The following is a 26,500-nucleotide window of genomic DNA, read 5'->3' as shown; positions in this document are numbered from 1 at the left end:
AAATATTATTACAACACCAACTCAGCTTCTGATTTCTGCATTTAGTTTGAGAGTTTGAGGAGATTTTCTGCTGTTTTCCCCTCAGCTTTTAAACACTGGATCATTGTGTTTCTGATTCTGATTCTGATTCTGATTCTGATTCTGATTCTGATTCTGATTCTGATTCTGTTTCTGATTCTGATTCTGATTCTGATTCTCGCAGCCGAGACGAAGGTTTGCTTCAAATATTATCATGGTTCGAGTGGAGCTCTCAGAGCCACAACACCCAGCGTGACAGTGAGGAACCCCTCGTCCTCTGTGAGTAACACACACACACACACACACACACACACACACACACACACACACACACACACACACACAAGGGTGTTTTGCTATCCTTGTGAGGACATTCCATAGGCGTAATGGTTTTTATACTGTACAAACTGTATATTCTATCCCCTTACACTGCCCCTATCCCTAAACCTACCCATCACAGGAGACATTCATTCACACACACACACACACTAACCCTACTCAACACACAAAACTTTCTGCATTTTTTGTATTTCAAAAAACACCATTAAGTGTGTATGGAGAACACAGGAGATGTCCTCATAAAGCATGTTTACGGTGTAATACCCTTGTCATTATACACATCTGAGTCCTCATAAACCATATATACAAGCACACTTTGTTTTGGTGTTTGGAAGCGTGTTTCTGCCACAGGATAAATATATTTTGTCTGCTAAATGACTAAAGTCATAACCGTCTGCTAAATGACTAAATGTAAATATATAATAATATATAATTGCAATGTTTTATCTTACATTTCAGTCTTTTTCCCCTCACAATTTGGAGAAAAGTCAGAAATTGTGAATTGTCAGAAATAAAAAGCAATTGCCTTTTTTATTTTTTTTTATTCTGTGTCGAGGAGAAATAAAGAATAGAATTGCAGGATATAAACTCAGAATTCTAAAAAAAATGTACTAAATTTACCACTTAAAATTATTTTTTAGTTATTTTACCAGTTCCCAGGGGCTCTTAAAAGCATGAAATGGACTTGCATATAATATTCCTCGTAATTTTTTCTTCTTTCTTTCTTTGTGTGTTTCCAGAGTAGTTAGTCACATGGCATGTACAGCTCAGTGATTGGCTTAAAAAGTTCTGAACAAAGGCAAAATGTTACATAAATGTCTCTTAATTCAAACAGTTGCACGTGTTAATAAGATTCACTGATATCAAGTGATGCAACTAGAATTTTTGGATGATAATTGATGCTTTTATGGCACTTTAGTCCATTTATAATAGTTTGCCCTTCTCTCTGCATTTATAAACGAGATTCAGATGTTGAATAGATTAAAGGTCATTCAAGTACAAGACACAATAATTTAGCAATAAGCTCTTTGTATTTGATGAAATCCCTCGATGACCTTACAGACCGGTCGATGAGATACGTCACAATGTGCATTTCTTTATAGCGACCCCGTCTCTTTATTATCTGTATTTGTTCCAGTGAACTGTAAAAACAGCCGTAATGCCCGTTTGTTAGCAGTAATCCCGAGCGAGAGATCGAGTTCCTCTTTGTGCTGGCGTGTTCTCCAGAAACGCTGAGAGACACAGAACCTGATCTCAACACCGGTTTAAAAATAACCGTTCGGAAGCAGGGCTGGAAAAGCCTGGGATGAGGGTCGGGATTCTCTGGATGCTGAAGAAGACCTGCGGACTCACGGATGGATGGGAAAGCCACACTGACTCGTGTTCACGGACCGGTTCGGTTCTCCAGGACTCTGACCCGGACCCGAGCCGATCTCGCACGGATGTCTCCGGCCCGGAGGAGAGCGGATCCGTTCTCCTGGATCCCGGGATGGGTGAAGGTCGTTTCTTATGACAGAAGGGTAGGAAACTTCTCGAGCTGCGTATGGGGACCGAACACTGTGATATTGTGATTTATGAATGTTGTACTTCACCTTATGGCATCATATCACACGATTACAAGTGAGGTTTCTGGCTGCATAGCCTGTGTGTTTGCTCAGGAGTCATTTTTCTGCATATTTGCATATATTCAGCAGTTTTATCCATGAATGCTTTTAATTAGTCAGCACTCATATTAAGACCTTGCAGCAGAAACGCCTTAAACTCGGACAATCCTTACTGATAATGCACAAGCTTTATCAAGATTTTTTCTTTTATTGTAAGTAAGTCCTGATCCTCTCTATAAAAGAAGATGTATTATTTATTGTATACAGTAGTCAACATTTGAAGTGATCAAAAAAGTTCATCAAAGTTGTCCTAAGACAAGAACGGGTATTGTTCAAAATTACATTCAAAAAGGTTTTGATCCACTTCAAATGTTGACTACTGTATATTGTATTTATTGAACAGTTAGTTAGTAACTTATAAACATAAGCTGTTTAACAATGTTATACCTAATCTTAAAGCATTCTTCAGTGAAATAATAATCACAGTAATATACAGCGAGATCAGTGTCCGATTCACACACACTTTTGACTCAGCGTTTGAATCCTGACTCAAGATCCAGGATTAGCTGTGCATAAGTTGAGTTGCATGATGGAAAGATGCACTAAGTTGCAACTTATGCACTTCTTAAAATGTCTACGTTGCTGCATTAAAACTCAACTATATGTATAAACTACTAATGACTGGAATAAAACACTGACCGAACTGCATGAACAAGCTCATGGTTTACTCTACAGACTTCTATCAATTAGACAAATTTGATAATGTTGACATTTACACTCATTTACATTTTTAGAGACAAAACATTGTGAATTAATATTTCAATTTAAAAAAAAAAAAAATAGGTAAAACTTTATTAGTTAAAGTACAGAGTTAGTTACAAACTAGCTAGTAGTTACTAAATATGTATAGTGGGGAATTTATGACTTCCAATTTAAGTAAGAATTTATGAATGACTAATGCAACCCTAAAGTGTATTTAATAAAGTATCACCTGATTTAAAATTGTTTTCTCATATTAACTTAAAAAAAATTAAATACAGGTGAAACTCGAAAAATTTGAATATCATGCAAAAGTTAATTTATTTCAGTAATTCAACTTAAAAGGTGAAACTAATATATTATATAGACTCATTACATGCAAAGTGAGATATTTCAAGCCTTTATTTGTTATAATTTTTATGATTATGGCTTACAGTTTATGAAAACCCCAAATTCAAAATTAGAATATTGTGAAAAGGTTTTCATAAACTGTAAGCCATAATCATCACAATTATAACATATAAAGGCTTGAAATATCTCACTTTGCATGTAATGAGTCTATAAAATATATTAGTTTCACCTTTTAAGTTGAATTTTGCTGCTGTTGACATGGCGTTAAAAACGTAATAAAATAAATGTAACTAAATTCATGATCAAATTATAAATACTTCCAGTAATGGAACATTTTAATATATTTCAGGATGGATGGAATATTCTATATTCGTATACACACTGTATAGAATGCAGAGTAAATTAAATTTTTAATTAATATTTTTGCAATGTATGTAAATTACAGTAGATTTTCCCTGTATAATTATCAGCAATATCTGAGATTGAGTCTCTGCTTTAAGCAAATAAGACATTGTAACTGAACCGTATACACAAAGGAGTCAGAATCAGTTGCATCACAACACATTGCTTGTATATTTTAAGAATAAAAGTCTCAATGTAAACAGTTTCTGCTTTCATGATTTTGTCCTAGTCCAGCTGTTATTGTCAGGGATTCTCCGCCTCGGGTGGTTTTGGGTTCAGACGTGTGAAGGTGATCGCTGACAGTCGGAGAGAGACCTTTTCTCTCTCTTCTGCATTTGGTTCCTCGTCAGCCGGAGCCGAGGACAGGACAGATTCATACGGGATTGTTCACTGTGTCCTTCAGGATCAAATGATGATGTTGATGTGGTCAGCAGAAAGACTCAGTTGTGTGTGTGTGTGTGTGTGTGTGTGTGTGTGTGTGTGTGTGTGTGTGTGTGTCAGATGGAGTGATGGAGGCACAAACTTTGTTGAATCATAGTTAGAATTGATAACTGAGACGGTTTGAACTGATTCAGGAGATTGAAGCTTTTTTTGAGCTCTTCTTTTAAAGGGGGGGGGGGGGGGGGGGGGGTGTAATGCCCTTTTCACAAGATGTAAAATATGTCTCTGATGTCCCCAGTGTGTGTGTGTGAAGTTTTAGCTCAAAATACCCCACAGATATTTTTATATCGTATGTTAAAGTCGTCACTTTTTGAGGGTGAGCAAAAACACACTGTGTTGTGTCTGGCCCTTTAAATGCAAATGAGCCGCTGCTCCCGGCACAGGGGGCGGAGCTACAAGAGCTCGTCAGTGAATGATGGGGTGCACTATCACTAAGGCTGTTTTCATCAAATGTAAAGGGTCATGAAACCCTAAAGAGATTTTAACAGAGGTATGTGTGTTAAACATCATTCAAGACAAAGTTAGCATCGGTTAACTGTTCATTGTAAGGGGAAACTGGTTCATTATTATTTCCCCCCGTTATTTTTGTCTTCGTGATTTCAAATCGACATCGTGTCAGAACACTAAAGTACTTCGATTACGCAACGGTGTCTTAAAATTATTCACGAGACTGAGCTTTCTTATCCTATGAGAAGACACTGGGCCCTATTGTAACGTTCTGAAACGCAAGTATCAAACGCGAAACGCAAGTAACTCTGTGGGCGGATCCCGGCGCTATTGCTATTATACCGGCGGGATAAACGACTCTTGCGCCGACGCAAATCTAAAATGTGTTGGTCTGAAGTCGCTTCATTACTCATAGGTGTGGTTTGGGCGTAACGTGAAATAAACCAATCAGAGCGTCCTCTCACATTCCCTTTAAGAGCCGGCGCGCTTGTTCCACGGCGGATTTCTATTATAACGGCGGATTTCTATTATAACGGCGGATTGCTATTATAACGGCGGATTGCTATTATAACGGCGGATCGCTATTATAACGGTGGATCGCTATTATAACGGCGGATTGCTATTATAACGGCGGATCGCTATTATAACGGCGGATTGCTATTATAACGGCGGATCGCTATTATAACGGCGGATTGCTATTATAACGGCGGATCGCTATTATAACGGCGGATCGCTATTATAACGGCGGATCGCTATTATAACGGCGGATTGCTATTATAACGGCGGATCGCTATTATAACGGCGGATTGCTATTATAACGGCGGATTGCTATTATAACGGCGGATCGCTATTATAACGGTGGATCGCTATTATAACGGCGGATTGCTATTATAACGGCGGATCGCTATTATAACGGTGGATCGCTATTACAACGGCGGATTGCTATTATAACGGCGGATTGCTATTATAACGGCGGATTGCTATTATAACGGCGGATCGCTATTATAACGGCGGATTGCTATTATAACGGCGGATCGCTATTATAACGGCGGATCGCTATTATAACGGCGGATTGCTATTATAACGGTGGATTGCTATTATAACGGCGGATTGCTATTATAACGGCGGATTGCTATTATAACGGCGGATTGCTATTATAACGGCGGATTGCTATTATAACGGCGGATTGCTATTATAACGGCGGATCGCTATTATAACGGCGGATTGCTATTATAACGGTGGATTGCTATTATAACGGCGGATCGCTATTATAACGGCGGATCGCTATTATAACGGCGGATTGCTATTATAACGGTGGATTGCTATTATAACGGCGGATTGCTATTATAACGGCGGATTGCTATTATAACGGCGGATTGCTATTATAACGGCGGATTGCTATTATAACGGCGGATTGCTATTATAACGGTGGATTGCTATTATAACGGCGGATTGCTATTATAACGGCGGATTGCTATTATAACGGCGGATCGCTATTATAACGGCGGATCGCTATTATAACGGCGGATCGCTATTATAACGGCGGATCGCTATTATAACGGCGGATCGCTATTATAACGGCGGATCGCTATTATAACGGCGGATCGCTATTATAACGGCGGATCGCTGTTATAACGGCGGATTGCTATTATAACGGCGGGTTTGCCGGCGCACGCCAGGAGCGGTTCACAGCCGAGGAGACCGACGTTCTCGTCAGGGCCGTAAAACACAGAGAAGTGACATTGGGGATGATGGAGAAACCACACAAATTAGCTTCGGTTAAACAGGCGTATAATAATTTGGGTAAATGTGTAATCTAGATTTATGCCTTTTTTCATATCTTCACGGACACAATATTTTCCTTTGTGTGTTAATATTTTTTCTTGTAATAATGTATGATTTAAAAAATGAAAACTGCTGCGTCTGTTTAGATTAGAGAATCAAAGTGTGTGTGTTATTCACACGCTACATAATGGCCAAACACGCGCCCTTAAAATAGCATATGACTAACGCGCGGCGCCGCTGTCTTTAGACTGGGTTTCTCCTGGTCAGCGGCGGAGTTGTTTTCTGAAACTGCAGAATATCACCAGGGAACGTTTGCGCCGGAACACGCTCCTCTTTTCGCTGAACCGCCCCCGCGAGCGCAAGTTCATTCCCTAATTTACCGACGTGCGTCTGTGGAGGGAAGAGTCCGCTGTGCGCGGGTGCAGAATAGGAATGATACATGCGTCGGTGTACAAAGTCAATTGCGCTGGGTGCAAGATACGGCCCAACGTGTTGTGTCTGGCCCTTTCTTATCCTATGAGAAGACACTGTCTCTTAAAGGGGTCATCGGATGCCTATTTCCACAAGTTGGTGTGATTCTTTAGTGTCTTCATGTAAAGTTTGTAATATACTTTGGTTAAAATTGCTCAATGGTTGTGTAAAACAACACGCTTTTACCTCCTCAAAAACAGCTCTGTTCACAGCGACCCGTTTCGGTGCATGTCTCTTTAAATAATGAGCAACTGCCCCAGAGCCAGTGTTCCCCATATCCGCCATACATCTAGACTTTTCCCTCTTCTGAGAAGTGGCGTCCCATGAGCCTCTGCTTCTCCTTCTCCTCTTCCTGGATGCTGAATCGATGCTGTCCTAATGAAAGCATGCTATTGATTCCTGCCGGACACTGTAATGGCCTTCAAGCTCAGTATATCAGGCCAGCGATGAAGCCACACAAGAGGGAAGATAGCAAGAAAGGGGGCGTGACCTGTTTAGAGTCACTTCCTGTCCGTCTCGTTCTTGTGCTGCGCTCTGATTGACCGCCTCGTGCTTGTGCTGCGCTCTGATTGGCCGCCTCGTGCTTGTGCTGCGCTCTGATTGGCCGTCTCCTCTCCTCTTGTCTCTGATAGGCTCTGAAGCCGGTCCTCAGTGCAGATCTCCCTCAGACTGGCAGCCGGAGGCTCATCAGCTTCTCTCTGTCAGGTACGCCACTCATATCTCTCATATCTGTGTGTTTATTCACGTACAAACAATTGTTAAAGTTCAATCGATGAGAATTAATCCTCTAGTGTCTAATGTGGCAACAAAATCTCAGCTTTTAGTGTGTACAATGTATTAGTTTGTTTACTTAACATGAAAGAATGAATAATACTACATCATTTATTAATCTTAGTTAATGTTATTTTTAACATTACTAATACATTATCAAAATCAAAGTTTGTATTTGTTAACATTAGTTAATGCACCGTGAACTAACATGAACACACAATGAACAGCTGTATTTTTATTAACTAACATTAACAAAGATTAGTAAATAATGTAACATATGTATTGTTAGTTCATGTTAGTTAATACATTAAATAATGAACCTTATTGTGAAGTGTTACCGTATTCTCTTTATCTTCTGAATTAAATTGTATGAATCTAATGTCATAACCCAGACATAATTTAATTTATTCCTTATAAAAGGATGAATATTGTCCGATTGCCTGATATTCCTCATCCGTCTCGTTCTCTCTCTTCTCCATTACGATGGAAGTTGCGATGGCCAAACTATTCTCTGCACTATTCAGGATTCAGGATGTATATTTTATTCATAACTTCATGAGCTGAAGGATGTCTGAGGATAAATATATGCACATTAATATCTCCTCTGAGGAGAAAAACTCCGTTGGGAGCCGGACAACAGGAAAAAGTGATTCTTGTGGAAAGTTGACCTGCAAAAACCTGAAGGAAAGTCATGTTGTTCTACGACTGTTTGAGAAGAAATCAAATATGTGACCCTGGATCCCAAACCCAGTCTGGAGCCGCACGGCATATCTGGAGCCGTATATCTGTGGCAATAGCAACTATACAGCGTACGGGTCAAAATTATAGATTTTTCTTTTATGCCAAAAATCATGAGGATATTAAGATCATGTTCCATGAAGATATTTAGTAAATGTCCTACCGTAAATATATAAAACATGTATTTTTGTGAGTGAATGCAGCACAATCGTGAACATAAATGCACAACTTTAAAGAAGATTTTCTCAATGTTAAGATTTTTTTTTACATTTTTTCAATAGTTGTGTCTCGACCAAATATTGTCCTATCCTAACAAACCACACATCAATGGAGAGATTATTTATTCAGCTTTTATATGCTGTTTGATGAAAAATTGACCCATGTGACTGGTGTTGTGTTCCAGGGTCACATATATGGGTTACAATAATAAAAGACACTATAAGCACAAGCAATATTTGACCGGAGAACTCTTCCCAGTGAATCTGAGTAGGAGATCCGTCGCTCTAAACGCATCACACACTCGTCTTGTCTATAGTGTTAAAAACACATTAAGCCCATATTCAGCAGATCATGACATCAATACACCGCTTCCCAGCGAGAGCCTGTCTGGATGCTGAAGGAGATAATGAGATCCTGTGGGATCCTGCTTTCCTCTTCATCCTCCGGCTCAGACTCTTGCTCTCCTTGTTTCTCTATGAAGGATGTTTTAATATTGCACGGACACCAGGGTATGCAAAACTTGAGGCAATATACAGTCAGATATAAATAAAACTGTCTCAAACATATTGGTCGTTTAACCCGTTGGTTAATGGCGATTACTGGTTACACACGTTGAGTAATGTATATATATAAACGATTAGTTGTTGTTCCGCCATAAACCCTTCCTTTGCTCTGCTTTTTTCAGGCATTCAGGCAGTCGGTCTGAAGAAAGGGATGTTCTTTAATCCCGACCCGTATCTGAAGATCTCCATCCAGCCGGGAAAGCACAGCATCTTCCCAGCTCTCCCTCATCACGGGCAGGAGAAGCGATCCGGCATCGTCTGCAACACCGTCCAGCCCGTGTGGAAGAGAGAGGTCAGTGTCTCTGCAGCTCCTTCAGTGGAAGTCCAAGATCTCAAAAGTGAAGTTTATTACAGCATAGCAGTGGCAAGGTACACAAAGCCCCTTGGGTTTACCGGCGTCAGAATGAACCCAGAACATCCCAAATCATAAACCTTTTAAATTGAGACACCCCATGGTCTGAGAAGATTCTCTGTGTCCCACATCTTCGATGTTCTTTCAAATAAGGTTAAAGGGATACTCCACTTTTTTTGGAAATAGGCTCATTTTACAACTCCCCCAGAGTTACACAGTTTTACCGTTTTCGAATCCATTCAGCCGAACTCTGGGTCTGACGGTACCACTTTTAGCATAGCTTAGCATAGATCATTGATTCTGATGAGTCCAGTAGCATTTCTTTCAAAATGACCAACGAGTTTCAATATTTTTCCTATTTAAAACTTGACTCTTCTGTAGTTAAACCGTGTACTAAGATCGACGGAAAATGAAAAGTTGCTATTTTCCAAGCCTATATGGCTCTAGGAACTACTCTCATTCCGGCGTAAGAATCAAGGAACTGTGCGGCCGTAGCATGGGTGCAGCAGCGTAATGATATGACGAAGCACTTGCCGCCAACAAACCAACGTGACGACCTGCTTGCACAGGAGCGTGCCTTGTAGCATGGAGACGTTTGTGAGAGACGATTTAGATGACATTTACTTTGGTGCTGATCCCGAACCGTATTTATTTGGAAACCTAATTTGCCGCCTAAAAACTACACAAACTTAGTCCCGGTCATGTTGGAAGTTACCGAGCTGGGGACTATTTTCAGGTGCTTCGTCATATCATTACGCCTGCTGCACCCATGGTACGGCCTGAAGAAGAAGAAGAAGAGCGTTTCACGATGAGTGTGTGTGTCTTTCTGAAGAAGAAGAAGAAGAAGAAGAAGAAGAGCGTTTCACGATGAGTGTGTGTGTCTTTCTGAAGAAAAAGAAGAAGAAGAAGAAGAAGAGCGTTTCACGATGAGTGTGTGTGTCTTTCTGAAGAAGAAGAAGAAGAGCGTTTCACGATGAGTGTGTGTGTCTTTCTGAAGAAGAAGAAGAAGAAGAAGAAGAAGAGCGTTTCACGATGAGTGTGTGTGTCTTTCTGAAGAAAAAGAAGAAGAAGAAGAAGAAGAGCGTTTCACGATGAGTGTGTGTGTCTTTCTGAAGAAGAAGAAGAAGAGCGTTTCACGATGAGTGTGTGTGTCTTTCTGAAGAAGAAGAAGTAGAAGAAGAAGAGCGTTTCACGATGAGTGTGTGTGTCTTTCTGAAGAAGAAGAAGAGCGTTTCACGATGAGTGTGTGTGTCTTTCTGAAGAAGAAGAAGAGCGTTTTGCGGTGAGTGTGTGTGTCTTTCTGAAGAAGAAGAAGAGCGTTTTGCGGTGAGTGTGTGTGTCTTTCTGAAGAAGAAGAAGAAGAAGAAGAAGAAGTGCGTTTCACGATGAGTGTGTGTCTGATCTCGCGCAGCATGAACGCAGAATCTCTTCTGAATCTCTGATGGCACTTTACCAGCCGCTCTGAACACACTCTCTGATAACTCCTGCTCTTAAAGCCTCATTCAAACTCAGACTGGTTATTTTATATCCCAGCTTCTCTGCCACACACACACAGAACAGACGTGCTTCACCGCCAACACTTTTTTGTTTTGCTATTAATATCTGATGACAGATATTTACAATATATTTCACAAAGCTTTTAAGGATTTGATCATGGCAGTCAAACAACACAACACACACACACACACGCACACAAGCATTTTTTACTTTTTGAAGCATTTTATTCGATTCTTTTTATTTTTAGGTTTTGCTACAAGCTACTCATTACATCTTCAACAGTGCAATTAGACTAATTACTCTAGTATTGCATTACTTATTACCATTTACCTTCTAAATATCAACCATCATCATCACCATAAATATCACCATAAATATCACCATTAATATTCTAAATATCACCATATCAAGCTTGAACAATACAATGGTAGACATGAAACTGCTCTTTTAATTGTATCAAATAAATAAAATAAAATTGCATAAATTATTCTCGAACTGACCAAAGTATTTCAAGGGAGAAGGTGACATTAAAACATACATTTTAAAATAAAATTTTTATGTTAAATATAGAATTGTTGGTCTATACAATATTTAATTTAATTACATCAGAAGTAATTAGAGTACAAAAAAATGGGAGTAATCCCTTGCTTTAATTAAATGACAGCAATTAATTACTTGGTAAAGCATTACACCCAACACTGGTACTGATGCATTCATTCCAATGAGTGCATTTTTTTTGTATTACTTCAGTTTGCCCTCTCTTTGAGAATGGTTGAAATAACTACACTGACCTGTAAAATAAATAAGAAAATTCAGAATGCAAAAATGTGCAAAACCGAGACACAATCACAAACATGTGATGCACGGATCCCACGGACGGAAAAGTCATAAATTGTATTTCCTCTTCCATTTAAAGAGCCTGTAAATCTATTTTCTGCTGTCCTCCAGTGTTTACAAGCTCAGTCTTTTTGCTCTAGGATTTCAAACCCTGGCCATTTGCCACGACTGAAGAGCATCCCTCAGTTTTACTCCATTGCCTTAATGTTTCATCACACTCTTGATGTACTAAACATTCTCCCTTAGCCTTTACACATGCCTGTTAGTTAGTTAGTTAGTTAGTTAGTTAGTTAGTTAGTTAGTTAGTTAGTTAGTTAGTTAGTTAGTTAGTTAGTTAGTTAACTTTATTACGCTTTATTATCCCCCATGGGGCAATTTAGTTTACAGCCAGCAGTCACATACAACATACCATCGACACAAAACAAAGAACACATTGTAAAACAATACATTAAATATACTCATTCTCTCATTCATTTAAAAGACTAATCGCTCTGGGGATCATGGAATTTTTGAACCTGTTGGTGTTACCCCGTGGAACTTTATAACGACGGAAGGAAGCAGTAAGAACTCTTGGCACAACGGATGAGAAGGGTCAGCAATAATAGCCTTAGCCTTCCTCACACACCTGACCCTGTACACCTCGCTACGGTCATTTAAGGCAATTCCAGCAATCTTACTACACACTTTGACAGCATCATTAAGACTGTTCTTTTGCTTCTCCAAGAGAGAACCGTGCCAACAGATACATGAGAAAGTAAGAAACAGACCTGTGTCTTTACTACACCTGTCTTTACTACACCTGTGTCTTTACTACACCTGTGTCTTTACTACACCTGTGTCTTTACTACACCTGTGTCTTTACTACACCTGTCTTTACTACACCTGTGTCTTTACTACACCTGTGTCTTTACTACACCTGTCTTTACTACACCTGTGTCTTTACTACACCTGTGTCTTTACTACACCTGTGTCTTTACTACACCTGTGTCTTTACTACACCTGTGTCTTTCACACACACCTGTGTCTTTACTACACCTGTGTCTTTACTACACCTGTCTTTACTACGCCTGTGTCTTTACTACACCTGTGTCTTTACTACGCCTGTGTCTTTACTACACCTGTGTCTTTACTACACCTGCGTCTTTACTACACCTGCGTCTTTACTACACCTGTGTCTTTACTACACCTGCGTCTTTACTACACCTGTGTCTTTACTACACCTGCGTCTTTACTACACCTGTGTCTTTACTACACCTGCGTCTTTACTACACCTGTGTCTTTACTACACCTGTGTCTTTACTACACCTGTGTCTTTACTACACCTGTGTCTTTACTACACCTGTGTCTTTACTACAACTGTGTCTTTACTACACCTGTGTCTTTCACACACCTATGTCTTTACTACACCTGTGTCTTTCACACACCTGTGTCTTTACTACACCTGTGTCTTTCACACACCTGTGTCTTTACTACACCTGCGTCTTTACTACACCTGTGTCTTTACTACACCTGTGTCTTTACACCTGCGTCTTTACTACACCTGCGTCTTTACTACACCTGTGTCTTTACTACACCTGCGTCTTTACTACACCTGCGTCTTTACTACACCTGTGTCTTTACTACACCTGTGTCTTTACTACACCTTTGTCTTTACTACACCTGTGTCTTTACTACGCCTGTGTCTTTACTACGCCTGTGTCTTTACTACACCTGTGTCTTTACTACGCCTGTGTCTTTACTACGCCTGTGTCTTTACTACACCTGTGTCTTTACTACGCCTGTGTCTTTACTACGCCTGTGTCTTTACTACGCCTGTGTCTTTCACACACCTGTGTCTTTACTACACCTGTGTCTTTACTACACCTGTGTCTTTACTACGCCTGTGTCTTTACTACGCCTGTGTCTTTACTACGCCTGTGTCTTTACTACGCCTGTGTCTTTACTACGTCTGTGTCTTTACTACACCTGTGTCTTTAGTACACCTGTGTCTTTACTACACCTGTGTCTTTCACACACCTGTGTCTTTACTACACCTGTGTCTTTACTACACCTGTGTCTTTACTACACCTGTCTTTACTACACCTGCGTCGTTCACACACCTGTGTCTTTCACACACACCTGTGTCTTTACTACACCTGTGTCTTTCACACACACCTGTGTCTTTCACACACACCTGTGTCTTTACTACACCTGTGTCTTTCACACACACCTGTGTCTTTACTACACCTGTGTCTTTCACACACACCTGTGTCTTTACTACACCTGTGTCTTTACTACACCTGCGTCTTTACTACACCTGCGTCTTTACTACACCTGTGTCTTTACTACACCTGTGTCTTTCACACACCTGTGTCTTTACTACACCTGTGTCTTTACTACACCTGTGTCTTTCACACACCTGAGTCTTTACTACACCTGCGTCTTTACTACACCTGTGTCTTTACTACACCTGTGTCTTTACTACACCTGCGTCTTTACTACACCTGCTTCTTTACTACACCTGTGTCTTTACTACACCTGTGTCTTTACTACACCTTTGTCTTTACTACACCTGTGTCTTTACTACGCCTGTGTCTTTACTACGCCTGTGTCTTTACTACACCTGTGTCTTTACTACGCCTGTGTCTTTACTACGCCTGTGTCTTTACTACGCCTGTGTCTTTACTACGCCTGTGTCTTTCACACACCTGTGTCTTTACTACACCTGTGTCTTTACTACGCCTGTGTCTTTACTACGCCTGTGTCTTTACTACGCCTGTGTCTTTACTACGCCTGTGTCTTTACTACGTCTGTGTCTTTACTACACCTGTGTCTTTAGTACACCTGTGTCTTTACTACACCTGTGTCTTTCACACACCTGTGTCTTTACTACACCTGTGTCTTTACTACACCTGTCTTTACTACACCTGCGTCGTTCACACACCTGTGTCTTTCACACACACCTGTGTCTTTACTACACCTGTGTCTTTCACACACACCTGTGTCTTTCACACACACCTGTGTCTTTACTACACCTGTGTCTTTCACACACACCTGTGTCTTTACTACACCTGTGTCTTTCACACACACCTGTGTCTTTCACACACACCTGTGTCTTTACTACACCTGCGTGTTTACTACACCTGCGTCTTTACTACACCTGTGTCTTTACTACACCTGTGTCTTTCACACACCTGAGTCTTTACTACACCTGCGTCTTTACTACACCTGTGTCTTTACTACACCTGTGTCTTTACTACACCTGCGTCTTTACTACACCTGCGTCTTTACTACACCTGCGTCTTTACTACACCTTTGTCTTTACTACACCTGTGTCTTTACTACACCTGCGTCTTTACTACACCTGCGTCTTTACTACACCTTTGTCTTTACTACACCTGTGTCTTTACTACACCTGTGTCTTTACTACACCTGCGTCTTTACTACACCTGTGTCTTTACTACACCTGTGTCTTTCACACACCTGTGTCTTTACTACACCTGTGTCTTTCACACACCTGTGTCTTTACTACACCTGTGTCTTTCACACACCTGTGTCTTTACTACACCTGCGTCTTTACTACACCTGCGTCTTTACTACACCTGTGTCTTTACTACACCTGTGTCTTTACTACACCTGCGTCTTTACTACACCTGCGTCTTTCATACACCTGTGTCTTTAGTACACCTGTGTCTTTACTACACCTGTGTCTTTACTACACCTGTGTCTTTACTACACCTGCGTCTTTACTACACCTGCGTCTTTACTACACCTGTCTTTACTACACCTGCGTCTTTACTACACCTGTGTCTTTACTACACCTTTGTCTTTACTACACCTTTGTCTTTACTACACCTGTGTCTTTACTACATCTGTGTCTTTACTACACCTGCGTCTTTACTACACCTGTGTCTTTACTACACCTGTGTCTTTACTACGCCTGTGTCTTTACTACGCCCGTGTCTTTACTACACCTGCGTCTTTATTACACCTGTGTCTTTACTACACCTGCGTCTTTACTACACCTGCGTCTTTACTAGACCTGTGTCTTTACTACACCTGCGTCTTTACTACACCTGCGTCTTTACTACACCTGTGTCTTTACTACGCCTGTGTCTTTACTACGCCTGTGTCTTTATTACACCTGTGTCTTTACTACACCTGCGTCTTTATTACACCTGTGTCTTTACTACGCCTGTGTCTTTACTACGCCTGTGTCTTTATTACACCTGTGTCTTTACTACACCTGCGTCTTTACTACACCTGCGTCTTTACTACACCTGTGTCTTTACTACACCTGTGTCTTTACTACACCTTTGTCTTTACTACACCTGTGTCTTTACTACACCTGTGTCTTTACTACACCTGTGTCTTTACTACGCCTGTGTCTTTACTACGCCTGTGTCTTTACTACGCCTGTGTCTTTACTACACCTGTGTCTTTACTACGCCTGTGTCTTTACTACGCCTGTGTCTTTACTACGCCTGTGTCTTTCACACACCTGTGTCTTTACTACACCTGTGTCTTTACTACACCTGTGTCTTTACTACACCTGTGTCTTTACTACACCTGCGTCTTTACTACACCTGTGTCTTTACTACGCCTGTGTCTTTACTACGCCTGTGTCTTTACTACGCCTGTGTCTTTATTACACCTGTGTCTTTAGTACACCTGTGTCTTTACTACACCTGTGTCTTTCACACACCTGTGTCTTTACTACACCTGTGTCTTTACTACACCTGTGTCTTTACTACGCCTGTGTCTTTACTACACCTGTGTCTTTCACACACCTGTGTCTTTACTACGCCTGTGTCTTTACTACACCTGTGTCTTTACTACACCTGTGTCTTTACTACGCCTGTGTCTTTCACACACCTGTGTCTTTACTACACCTGTGTCTTTACTACACCTGTGTCTTTACTACACCTGTGTCTTTACTACACCTGTGTCTTTCACACACCTGTGTCTTTACTACACCTGTGTCTTTACTACACCTGTGTCTTTACTACACCTGTGTCTTTCACACACCTGTGTCTTTACTACACCTGTGTCTTTACTACACCTGTGTCTTTCACACACCTGTGTCTTTACTACACCTGTGTCTTTACTACACCTGTGTCTTTACTACACCTGTGTCTTTACTACGCCTGTGTCTTTACTACACCTGTGTCTTTACTACACCTGTGTCTTTACTACGCCTGTGTCTTTCACACACCTGTGTCTTTACTACACCTGTCTTTACTACACCTGTGTCTTTACTACACCTGTGTCTTTACTACACCTGTGTCTTTACTACACCTGTGTCTTTACTACACCTGTGTCTTTACTACGCCTGTGTCTTTACTACTCCTGTGTCTTTCACACACCTGTGTCTTTCACACACCTGTGTCTTTACTACACCTGTGTCTTTACTACACCTGTGTCTTTACTACACCTGTGTCTTTACTACACCTGCGTCTTTACTAGAGGGATTTATGGAGGGATTTCTCCAGCAGTGCAGCGTGTATTTGAATTATCAGCCCCAGGTTTACACCTCGGATGACGATTGGGTTTCCCTCATCTGCTCACTGCTCACTGGAAAGGCTCTGGAGTGGGCAGGCGCGCTCTGGGGACCAGGTCGTATGTCGTTCCCTCCTTATGCCGTATTTATCGCGCTATTCAGAGAGGCTTTTGAATTCCCCGCAGAAGAGGAGGATCCCGAGGAACTGCCCTTGTCCCTGCGCCGGGGAGGTTCGTATGCGGCGGATTTCTCTCACTCATTCCGCACGCCACTAAAGCCTCAGCTCGCTAAACTGTTTGATCCTCCCTTGATAACCGTCAGAGGGGCTTTCAAGTGGACCGTTTCTGCCAAACCCATTCATCGTGTTGGACCCCTCGAGCCCGGATTCCGCACTGGTCCTGTTGAGTTTGCTAATCCGGAGACAGCGGAGGTTTCGCCAGCCAAACCGGAGTTTGAGCGCGTGCCAGCCGACTCGAAAGAATCAAGTGAGTCAAATGAGTCAAATGAGTCCAGTCATGAGGCAGGAGGTACTCTGTGAGGGCCATGGAGCCGGCGCCTACATGGACCTCGTCACGTCCTGCTCCGCTCTGGCCGCCGTCACGTCCTGCTCCGCCCTGGTCACCCACGCTCCATGGCCCAGGCCCGCCTTGCCTGTGTCCTGGTCCCGTTCCCCTGCACGGGCCTGGCCGTCCGTCCCTCCCCCAGGATAGTCTTCACTCTGCCCCCCGCCTGAATTTTATTTGGAGCGTCTGGTAGCCGCTCCTTAAAGGGGGGGTTATGTGACCATGTTTGGCTGGATTGCCCTCGAGAGGGCGCTTCACCCCTGCACTTCATTTCCCTTGGACTGTTCACGCACACACTCTGGACTAATTTCTCACATCTGTTGCCACTGATCACCCTCACACCTGCATCTAGTTCCACTCACAGCTCCACACACATTTATACCTCACTCTCACTATTACACTTTGTGAAGTCTTGTTTTGCCACGCTGCATGTTTCCTCGTGTTTCCTTGTTTCGTTACCTGTTGAATAAAAGCTCTGCAAATGGATCCGACTGCCTCTACTCCTTCACGACAGTTTTGTTCATAGTTATTTATGTACCAATTTAACAACTACAATATTTACCTTTTGGAAACATTGTAAAATGCCTCATTGGACATAAAAATACATTTAAAAAACGATTAATTAAAATAAAAATGCATTGCCTTCTTGCTGTTCAAGATTTCAATTTAAAACGTTAAGACCGTCTTACTGCAACCGGCCGACCAATCTGGAAATATTCATGATGTTGCATAACTTCATATTGCCCACAACATCATTGCAAACATCATGAATATGCAGTATGTCCCCCAGATGTGATTAATAGGTTTGCACTGCAATCATTTTGGCATATGATGAGTAGAAATATGTTAGTATGAATCAATATGTTTGCCCAGATCTTATTATTTGGTCAATAATAATAACATGTACCAGCTTATATCTTTATAGAAAATAGAAAATGAGAGTGGATGTGAAGTCCTGTGCTGGTCGCGGGACAGGCCTAATGGGTTTTGGGTTTATTTTGGGTGTTTTGTTCTATAAATCCGAAGCCATTCTCTGTCCTCGCCACTAATGGCTCTTCATATTCCTGCGGACAGTGTGTTTCTGCATCACGACAGCTTTGAACCCTACAGACACACTCACTAATAATCACACACACACTTACACTCTGTCTGTTTACATTACTATTTATATCGCATATTGAGTGTGAGAGTTGATCTTTATTCCTTCAGCTGCGTTATGCTTGACCGCAGAACAAGCTCTTGCTCTCTCTGATTTATTAATGGACAGTCTGGAAGTGTTTTACGGCTTCTGCTTCGTCGGGTGTTTTACTCCTGCGCTACAGTCTCGGATCCTGCAGTCCGACTCAGAAACCTGGCCGGCGCTGCCACATCTCACATCACAGTTTACACAGTACCAGAAATATTATCCATATTAGCCAACAATTACAAAAAACAAAAAAATCACAGTGTTGGTAATACCATGTTATTTTGATACCATTACACTGAATAATTACAATATGATTATCCTTATAATATTTATATAGCATGGTCATGTAAAAAATAGCACACACACACACATTTAAAAGTTTGTGGTTAGTAAATTTTTTTGCAAGGATGCTTTAAAGACTTAATGTAAGAGAAGTTCTCATCTTTTCTCCTCTATTGTGTCGTATATCGAGTGAAGCGCTTCTGGAACCAGAACACATGTGGGCGGGGCTTGATTGTGTCTGTGAGGCACTGATTGGATGGTTGTGGTTTGCTATTGGCTGATCTCATGTGAGTGACAGGTTATAGCTCCGCCCACATCATCAGAGAAGAGAAGAGATGCTGCAAGAGGAACTTATTCTCATTCAAGATTATTAACAGAATAATGATGATGTGCACCTATAAATCATTTACACTAAACACTGCAATTGTCAAATAAACGCTTTGAAAATTCTTTTTATCAAAACATCCTGAAAAAAGTGTATTACAGAAAAATATTCAGGATAATATCACACAATATTGCTGATTTTACTGTATTTTTGATCAAATAAATGCAGCTTTGGTGAATAGAAAAAAACGTGTTATTTGCATTTGATTAAGTTCAAGTTTGACTGTTAAAAACCTGGTTATCTTATATTACTATGTCTAAAAACATAGTGACTCCATGCGATTATTATTGGTGTTTTTTCATTAAATCTGTTTGTTGACTCGACTGCATTAGTAAATGTGTTTCTGTAGACTGTACGCATTCATGAAGCTGTAAAATAAGCACATCCACACAACACGGATCCGGACAGACCAGCGGCTCTTCTCTGCCTGTGTCCGTGATCGTCCGACGCACCCGCGCGGTTGCAGACGTTAACTGGAATCATGTGTCTCTGAGCCTCGTGTGTCCAGTCCTGTGGAGGGCTCAGTGGGTCCAGATATGATGGGCAGGGGTTTAATGGCATTGTGACTGCAGAAGCTGCTGAGCTTGGGCTTGTGTGGCGCCGTCCTGAAACGTCCTGTGCCTCCTTGAACACGAGTCGTGCATTTCCTGCCACAGGGAACAATACACTCCAGTGCTGCGCTTCCACACACACCGTCAGCACTGCAGTTTCCCATGGACTCCGGCCAGCACGCAGCATCCCGAGTGCAGAGAACATTTAGTAGCGCATACACACCTATATTCTGATGAGAATATCAAGGGGGACATTCATTCGTTCATTCATTCATTCATTCATTCATTCATTAATTCATTCATTCATTTGTTAGTTAGTTTGTTCGTTCATTCATTCATTCGTTCATTCATTCATACGTTCATTCATTCATTCATGCGTTCATTCATTCATGCGTTCATTCATTAATTCGTTCATTCATTCATTCGTGCGTTCATTCTTTTGTTAGTTAGTTCGTTCGTTCATTCATTCGTTGATTCATTCGTTCATTCATTCGTTCGTTCATTCATTAATTTATTCATTGATTCATTCTTTTTTTAACTCTTTTTTATTATATATATATATATATATATATATTTTAAAATTATTTTTATTTATGTATTTATATTTATTTATTTATATATATTTATGTATTTTTTTTCATTTAATCACTTTTTTTACTATGAATTTTATTTTTAAAAAATAAGAATTTTCAAATAAAGTATTAAAATTAAAAAAACAAAAAATATTTTATTACATAATTGTTATAAATCTAATAAATGATTACCCATTTGAGAAGGTCAGGAATGCAGCAACATATTTGTAACATATTTCCAGTCTGTGTGTTCAGAACCATCAGATTTCCTCGAGGTTTCAAACTTAATGAAATATAATGTAAATCATGCAGAACAAAGAGAAGGAACTAGACAGAATATCAGCGTCTTTTGATTTAGAACTGAGCAGTCTTATTTGATTTTGTATTCACAGAGATTTAACTTTGTGTCCCTGCCGACGGACGTTTTGGAGATCGAGGTAAAAGATAAATTTGCCAAGAGCAGACCCATCATCAAGCGCTTTCTGGGGAAGCTGGTGGTGCCTGTGCAGAGGCTGCTGGAGAAGAATGCCATCGGGTAGGTCTCCACTAATAATCATTTAACAGACATTAATGATCTGAGTGTGAGCCTGCTGAGGACTGCGATTACACTAACTATTGACTTGTTCCTCAAACTACTGGTCCATTTGTGCATGTTTTTCCTCCAGTTTTCATAGACCTGAAAAATATGTTTATGTTTACAAGTAGGTACTTTAATTTAAAAGACAATGCACAGATAGGTAATAAATAAAGATTTATTTTATGGTTAATTTCCCACGGGATTTTAAAATGTCAAGCATCCGTGTCTTTCTCGTCTGTGTGTGAACAGGGACCGTGTGGTGAGTTACGCTTTAGGCCGACGGCTTCCAACAGATCACGTCAGCGGCCAGTTGCAGTTTCGTTTTGAGATAACCTCATCAACTCATCCAGGTCTGTAGGATGTTTACTACTGTATCTGCTTTTCTCACAACATAAGCAAAACTAACAGTACAAATCCTGAGATCATTTGTTTGTGTATTTGTTAATGATATGTGATTATTTGTTCAGAAGGCAGGCACTTTTATCCAAACATGACCTTAGGGTTGCTAGTGACATGCTCTACTGTTTGAACTAAAGGCTAGCAGGAATACAGCGGCCATCTACAATGCTTAAAGTCCCCCTGTGGTGAAAATCAAGCTTTTAATGTAGTTTATGTGTCTATGTGGTGTTATTAATCTGCTTTAACACAAACCATGTGTAAGTTCATAAGTCGACAGCATTGTTGAGTATTTTCTGCTTAAAACTGCAGTGAACCAAAGACAGTCTCAAACACACGGTTTGAAATCGCTGGTGTTTCTGACGTCACACACTACCTTGACCAATCAGATCAACGTGTGATCGTCAACCAGTGGATCTCTGAGTGAGTGAGTGAGTGGAGGCGGGGCTCATTTGCATATTCATAGAACTGCGCATACTAAATGAGGCAAGGGTGTTGAGATACATCCAAGCTATTTTAAGGCATGAAGAATATTTTTTCAAGGAAAAATCATTTAAATATGTAATTTTGGTGATCAAAGATGAGTTTTAAGGGATAACATTTTTGACTACAGGGGGACTTTAATATTTCCAAAAGTATAGCAACCGTAACCTACAGGATTTGTTCACTCAACAATAAAACCTGTCATAATTTACTCACCTCATTCTAAAGTATCATGAAAGTACTCTATGAGTCGACAATGAGACCTGAGAGTTGTGCTGGGACTTGGACCATCTTTACAGTGCTTTGCTGTACTGTTGTCCTTCTTGGAGACCCTGCTCACTCACTCACTCACCAATCACTGGTACTTTTATTGTATGGGAAAGAGACTGGAACAGAAACCTTAAAAGGACAACTTTGTACCTTATCTAAAACATTTTTAGCTTGTCTGTTTTCTCCAGTTGCGATCATATGTAAATTGCGTGAGCTTATTTCGTCCATTGGATCGAAAGATCTGAAAAAGCCCATATTTTCCCGCTCATAGAGCCTCCCCTCGAAGAAATCAGGCCAGAAGTGGACAAAAGAGACGGATTAAAACACCATTTTTTAAACGGGAATGTGTGTCCCTCGCCTACTTGTGATATGATCAACCAAAATGCGTCTTAATACCAGGTTTAAAGGGCCTTTAAGACAGGAAACTTCTACACAAGTACTGATGATTGCTAAAGGTGTCTTGTGGTATTTCATAGCTGGTCTATTTAACCGTACTGATAGTTTTGTTTGTTCTCCTTAGTAGATGATGAAGAAGTATCCCTCAATGCAATGCCAGTCTTTGATGTGGTACCTGACCAGGAGGCAGAGCTGGAGCCCAACGAGGACCAACCAGGAGCTTCTGATCTGCCTATGGAAGATGCATTGAGTTTGGGACCTGACATCCAGGAGCCGCCTGCCGAAAGTCCTCTCGAAGTAGAGACCCAAGATGCTGTGCTGCTTACTTCAATAGCTGATCCCCAACCGGAAGCTGAAGGCTCAGCCGATGAGCTTGTAACAGCTCAAGGAGAGACACTATTGAGTGATGCCACTCAAGGTGAAACTGAGGAGCAAGACCCTGGAAAAACAGAGTCCAAGGAAACTGTGGCCGAGACCCCTCTGGAGGAACTGGAGAACCATGATGCTGAAGACACATGTGGAGATGAAGTGGGACCAATTGGAGAGCATGTAGAGATTGAGAGAAGCTCAGAGCATGTTGACATGAGGGTGGAAGGAGATGGGAATGAGGAAGAACCCTGTTCCCCAAGGATGCGAGGTGCCTTGAAGCGAAAAAGCCGGCCCTGTTCGCTTCCAGTGTCCGAACTAGAGACAGTCATCGCCTCAGCCTGTGAAGAGCCCGAGACGCCACGGTCTCACTACATCCGCATTCATCATTTGCTGCACAGCTTGCCGTCAGCTCAATGCCACCATGACAGCCAAGATGAAGACGAAGTTCTTGATCCAGAATCAGAGGAAATCACTGTCAAACCCCAGGAGGACAAAGAGGAGGATGAAGATGAGGTGTCTGAGGCTCAGTCTCCATTGATCGTGCCTGAGTGTCCCAGACCGTGTTGCAGGCGTACCTTACCACGTAGCCTCTCCATCGAGCGCTTGTCCGAACTCAACCAACTCCTGGAGGGGGAAAGACCCTCACCTCGCACCCTTCGGCCGGACAGCGAAGACGGGGAAGTGTGTGTGAGCAGAAGGGATCCTCGAGTGAGTGAGTGCGAACTGTGTGACAACTCCTGCTACAGCACTTCCTGTTACAGCACTTCCTGTTACAGCACTTCCTGTTACAGTAACTCGGGTTACGAGGGTCGTAACCACCTGTGCAGCCACACACGCCTCTCTTCGGTCGACAGCACACGCCTGTCGGAGAGCACTGTCTTCTCCTCGCAGGAGGAAGAGGAGGAAGAGAACAGTGCTTTTGAATCCGTCTCGGACTCGATGCAGAGTCCAGAGATCAGGGAGCCAGGAGACGGGTCGGTTCAGTGGAGGCAGTCGTCCTCGGAGGACAGTCCCCAGAGAGAAGGGGCGGTGGAGGTGTCGCCACGAGCTGGGCCCAGCGTTACCTCATCAGGTGAGGAGCCTTGTCCAAACTATGCTTTGATGAAAGGGCTTGCTAAACTCTTGAATGTCCCTGCTGAAAAGTCACCAGCACAAGGTTTGTTTTGCATGCTGGGTCCAGCATGGGATGTTAGTTGCTGGTTTGCTCCTCCCCGGCATGGGAAGTGGGAGTACTGGTGGACCAGCTCAGTTATGCTTGAAAGCAGCTTGACTAAGCTGGTCCACCAGCTAGACCAGCATTTTACCAGCTCTAATCATCATAAACCAGACTGGACCATCATGGAATTAGTGTTGATTTATGCTGGATTTTTCTGCAGGGGTGTGCAGAAATTCTTGATATTTCTTAATCAAAAGCCGTGTTTCCACTGTCGGGCAAAAAAATGTGCGTGCTAATTTGTGCCAGTCGCGTTTCTACTATTGCTTTCAGAGTTTGATAGGGCTTCGTTAGGGCTTGCTTGGGGCCAATGGCCAGGTTTTTTCAGTAGCACCTCACTGCAGTACACGAGATCCAGGGGGCGGAGTTGGATCCAGATCTAATGGGTGGAGATTGGTAGGTTTAGGGGTGGGTTTGGGGATCAGGGGGTGGAGATGGGTAGGGTTAGGGGCGGGTTTAGGGATCAGGGGGTGGAGATTGGTAGGGTTAGGGGCGGGTTTAGGGACCAGGGGGTGGAGATTGGTAGGGTTAGGGGCGGGTTTAGGGATCAGGGGGTGGAGATTGGTAGGTTTAGGGGTGGGTTTAGGGATCAGGGGGTGGAGATGGGTAGGTTTAGGGGTGGGTTTAGGGATCAGGGGTGGAGATTGGTAGGTTTAGGGTTAGAGTGGGTTAGGGTTAGAGTGGGTTAGGGTGTTCAGTGAAAAGAGGAGCGTGTTCCGGCGCAAACGTTCCCTGGTGATATTCTGCAGTTTCAGAAAACAACTCCGCCACTGACCAGGAGAAACCCAGTCTAAAGACAGCGGCGCCGTGCGTTAGTCATATGCTATTTAAAGGCCGCGTGCTTGGCCATTATGTAGCGTGTGAATAACGCGCACACACTTCTCTAATCTAAACAGACGCAGCAGTTTTCATTTTTGCAATTCATACATTTTGAATTACAAGGAAAAATATTAACACACGAGGGAAATCGTTGTTGTGTCCGTGAAGATGTGAAAAAAATAGGCTTAAATTTAGCAACACATTTACCCAAATTATTATACGCCTGTTTAACCGAAGCTAATTTGAGGGGTTTCTCCATCATCCTCAATGTCACTTCTCTGTGTTTTACGGCCCTGACGAGAACGTCGGTCTCCTCGGCTGTGAACCGCTCCTGGCGTGCGCCGGCAAACCCACCGTTATAATAGCAATCCGCCGTTATAATAGCGATCCGCCGTTATAATAGCAATCCGCCGTTATAATAGCAATCCGCCATTATAATAGCGATCCGCCGTTATAATAGCGATCCGCCGTTATAATAGCGATCCGCCATTATAATAGCAATCCGCCGTGGAACAAGCGCGCCGGCTCTTAAAGGGAATGTGAGAGGACGCTCTGATTGGTTTATTTCACGTTACGCCCAAACCACACCTATGAGTAATGAAGCGACTTCAGACCAACACATGTTAGATTTGCGTCGGGCGCAAGAGTCGTTTATCCCGCCGGTATAATAGCAACAGCGCCGGGATCCGCCCACAGAGTTACTTGCGTTTCGCGTTTGATACTTGCGTTTCAGAGCGTTACAATAGGGCCCTATAATTCTAGATAGTGAAAATAGAATTGCTTTTTTGGAAGGTTGGTCTAATATTGAGCTAAAATGTCTTATTGACAGTTTGATCAACGATACAAGTGATGTTGAAAAGTGCACCTGATACTGTTTCTAGATCAGTCGTCAGCAGTGCATTGTGGGAACACAATGAGGAGAATCATACTGAACGCTCATTATGAGATCATATAACACAGAACATAGATCTAGCTCTATGCTTATGTGTTTGGAACAGTTTTCATAGCAGAATAACATCCCCTCGCGCTGCTTGCTCTGTGAAACGGCCTGAGCCGAGATGAGTTTGGCAGCCAATTACTGCTGAAACTCATTCATACGCGCATGAATATGAGAACCGATAATGGCTCCCTAATTAATATCTCACCTCCACTGACACCATTTAATGGACAGACACCAGAAAGGCTACCATGTTCGTGTTTGTTTTCAGTTTATTACATAGAGTATATATGGTGAATTCGGGTAAATTGTGCCGCTTTGTGACAATTTTGGTCATGAATTCCACCTATATATTATTCATGGCAGTGGTTCTCAACTTGATTTACTTTATATTGATTTTACATTTGACGAGAAGGGGAAACACAGAG

General features: G+C 41.9%; 1 protein-coding gene across 1 annotated transcript in view; it reads left to right on the top strand.

Moving 5' to 3' along the window:
* hecw1a (HECT, C2 and WW domain containing E3 ubiquitin protein ligase 1a) overlaps positions 1-26,500 on the top strand; it is a gene marked incomplete at its 5' end in the record, with an annotated part of 60,877 nt that overhangs the window by 5,598 nt on the left and 28,779 nt on the right. The window contains 6 exons of the mRNA XM_079602459.1: positions 203-297; positions 7,250-7,322; positions 9,031-9,200; positions 21,005-21,147; positions 21,439-21,539; positions 22,862-24,175. Of these exons, the coding sequence (XP_079458585.1) occupies positions 203-297; positions 7,250-7,322; positions 9,031-9,200; positions 21,005-21,147; positions 21,439-21,539; positions 22,862-24,175 (1,896 nt within the window). The remainder of the gene's footprint in view (positions 1-202; positions 298-7,249; positions 7,323-9,030; positions 9,201-21,004; positions 21,148-21,438; positions 21,540-22,861; positions 24,176-26,500) is intronic.

Source organism: Phoxinus phoxinus, assembly GCF_949152265.1.
Source record: "Phoxinus phoxinus genome assembly, chromosome: 24".
Taxonomy (NCBI): domain Eukaryota; kingdom Metazoa; phylum Chordata; class Actinopteri; order Cypriniformes; family Leuciscidae; genus Phoxinus; species Phoxinus phoxinus.
Note: the sequence above shows the minus strand (reverse complement) of the source record. Positions and strands in the feature narration are given on the sequence as shown.